The 1,729-nt window shown below is 40.3% G+C and overlaps 1 protein-coding gene across 1 annotated transcript; it reads left to right on the top strand.

The window, feature by feature from the left end:
* Positions 1-1,515, top strand: LOC149250031 (xyloglucan endotransglucosylase protein 1-like). Its single transcript, XM_089456375.1, has 4 exons — positions 1-309; positions 402-502; positions 597-790; positions 890-1,515. Exons 1-4 carry the CDS (start codon positions 147-149, stop codon positions 1,245-1,247), a joined length of 816 nt encoding a protein of 271 aa, XP_089312501.1. The 5' UTR covers positions 1-146; the 3' UTR covers positions 1,248-1,515.
* The last annotated feature ends 214 nt before the right edge of the window (positions 1,516-1,729 follow it).

The raw sequence follows: 1,729 nt of genomic DNA, 5'->3' as shown, positions 1-1,729 counted from the left end.
GCAATTTCGATCTATGAGTTGTTAATTCACCCGTTCATTCCAATACTCTATTTTAACGCAGGGATCTCGGGCTATTCTTTTCCTTTTCCTTCGTATCCTCCCTGCATTGCTCTGTCCCTGCATCTATATTTTTGAATTCATTGGAAATGGGAACGCCCCTCCTCTTTCTTTTATTGTTACTCTCATCCAGACTTCTCGTAACTGTCTCTGCAAATTTCTACAATGATGTCGACATTACATGGGGCAATGATCGTGCTAAAATCCTTGACAATGGCCAACAATTACAGTTGACTCTGGATCGAACTTCAGGTAAATGTAATTTTCATGCCAACATGCTCTGCAACTATTTCATTTTCATGTACACTTATTAGACATCTTATTCCTTCCGTTTTTTATGACAGGTTGTGGGTTTCAATCCAAAGAGGAGCATCTGTTTGCCAAGATTGATATGCAAATCAAGTTGGTACCTGGCAACTCTGCAGGCACAGTCACTGCCTATTATGTATGTTTTATTGTTACTCTACCCTTTTAATATTCTAAATGACAATATCTTGTCCTATGGTGTGCTAACATGTCGTTGTTATGCCCCCTTGCAGCTATCCTCTCAAGGCCCCAAACATGACGAAATAGATTTTGAATTTCTGGGCAATCTCTCTGGAGATCCTTATATTATGCACACTAATGTCTTCGCCCAAGGCCTTGGCAATCGTGAGCAACAATTTTACTTGTGGTTCGACCCAACCTTGGATTTCCACACTTACTCCGTGCTCTGGACATCCAACCAAATCATGTATGTATTTTAATTACCTCTTCGCCCATCCATCCATTCAATATAGTACAATATAATCTCTGAATCTAACAGAAATATGAATGTATGTTTGTTATTCAGATTTTCTGTAGACGAGACTCCTGTGCGAGTGTTTAAGAACAGGGAGACAGAGTTGGGTAAAGTGGATAGCAATTATCACTATCCTAAGAGCCAAGCAATGAGGGTCTATTCAAGCCTTTGGAATGCAGATGATTGGGCGACTAGAGGTGGACTCGTCAAGACAGACTGGAGTAAAGCCCCTTTTGTTGCATCCTTCCGCAACTTCAATGCTGCAGCTACTTCTAATCTCGCTGCAGAGGAAGATTTGGATTCGAACCAAGAGCAGAAGCTCCAGTGGGTGCAAAATAACTATATGATCTATGATTACTGTGCTGACACCAACAGGTTCCCCCAGGGGGTGCCCGCGGAATGCAAATGAGCCCTCAACAACTCAACTCCATAGTCTGAATGATGAATTCTAGATACCCTGCCCTTCCAACCATTCTTTTGTTCCTTCACTTCTGCTCTACGACCTCCATTCTTTCGTTGGTTTCCCTATACATACATTTATGTGTACTTAATCTGTTGTATAAGTTCCATTATTTCATTGTTTTCCGAGTACATACATGAATGTATCCAGAACTGTAATAGTCCAGGGGACTAATTATTTTGTTCCCTATATAATATCAATGTCCTTTATATTACAATTTTCAATATTTTTAAATGGATAAGGACACCGTTGTTCTGGGTGATTTTGTAATTGAAAATTGATTCACGTAATCTACTTGCTACTTGGAGATGCGGATGAACTGCTAGAAGAATTGTTGCTACTTGGAGATGCGGATGAACTGCTAGAAGACCCAGATGATGTTGTTGATGTAGATGGACTGGATGAATCATCTTCAGAGGAAGGAAAATCAA

This window comes from Pinus tabuliformis, chromosome 7 (assembly GCF_031772625.1).
Source record: "Pinus tabuliformis cultivar Carrire ecotype Pingquan chromosome 7, CPIR1, whole genome shotgun sequence".
In the NCBI taxonomy this organism is placed as follows: domain Eukaryota; kingdom Viridiplantae; phylum Streptophyta; class Pinopsida; order Pinales; family Pinaceae; genus Pinus; species Pinus tabuliformis.
Note: the sequence above shows the minus strand (reverse complement) of the source record. Positions and strands in the feature narration are given on the sequence as shown.

Excerpts from the sequence above, each read along its gene's own strand:
- LOC149250031 (XM_089456375.1), top strand. The coding sequence starts at position 147 with ATGGGAACGCCCCTCCTCTTTCTTTTATTGTTACTCTCATCCAGACTT. Across the intron at positions 503-596 it reads GCACAGTCACTGCCTATTAT|CTATCCTCTCAAGGCCCCAA; the intron begins GTATGTTTTATT and ends GCCCCCTTGCAG. Across the intron at positions 791-889 it reads TGGACATCCAACCAAATCAT|ATTTTCTGTAGACGAGACTC; the intron begins GTATGTATTTTA and ends TTTGTTATTCAG.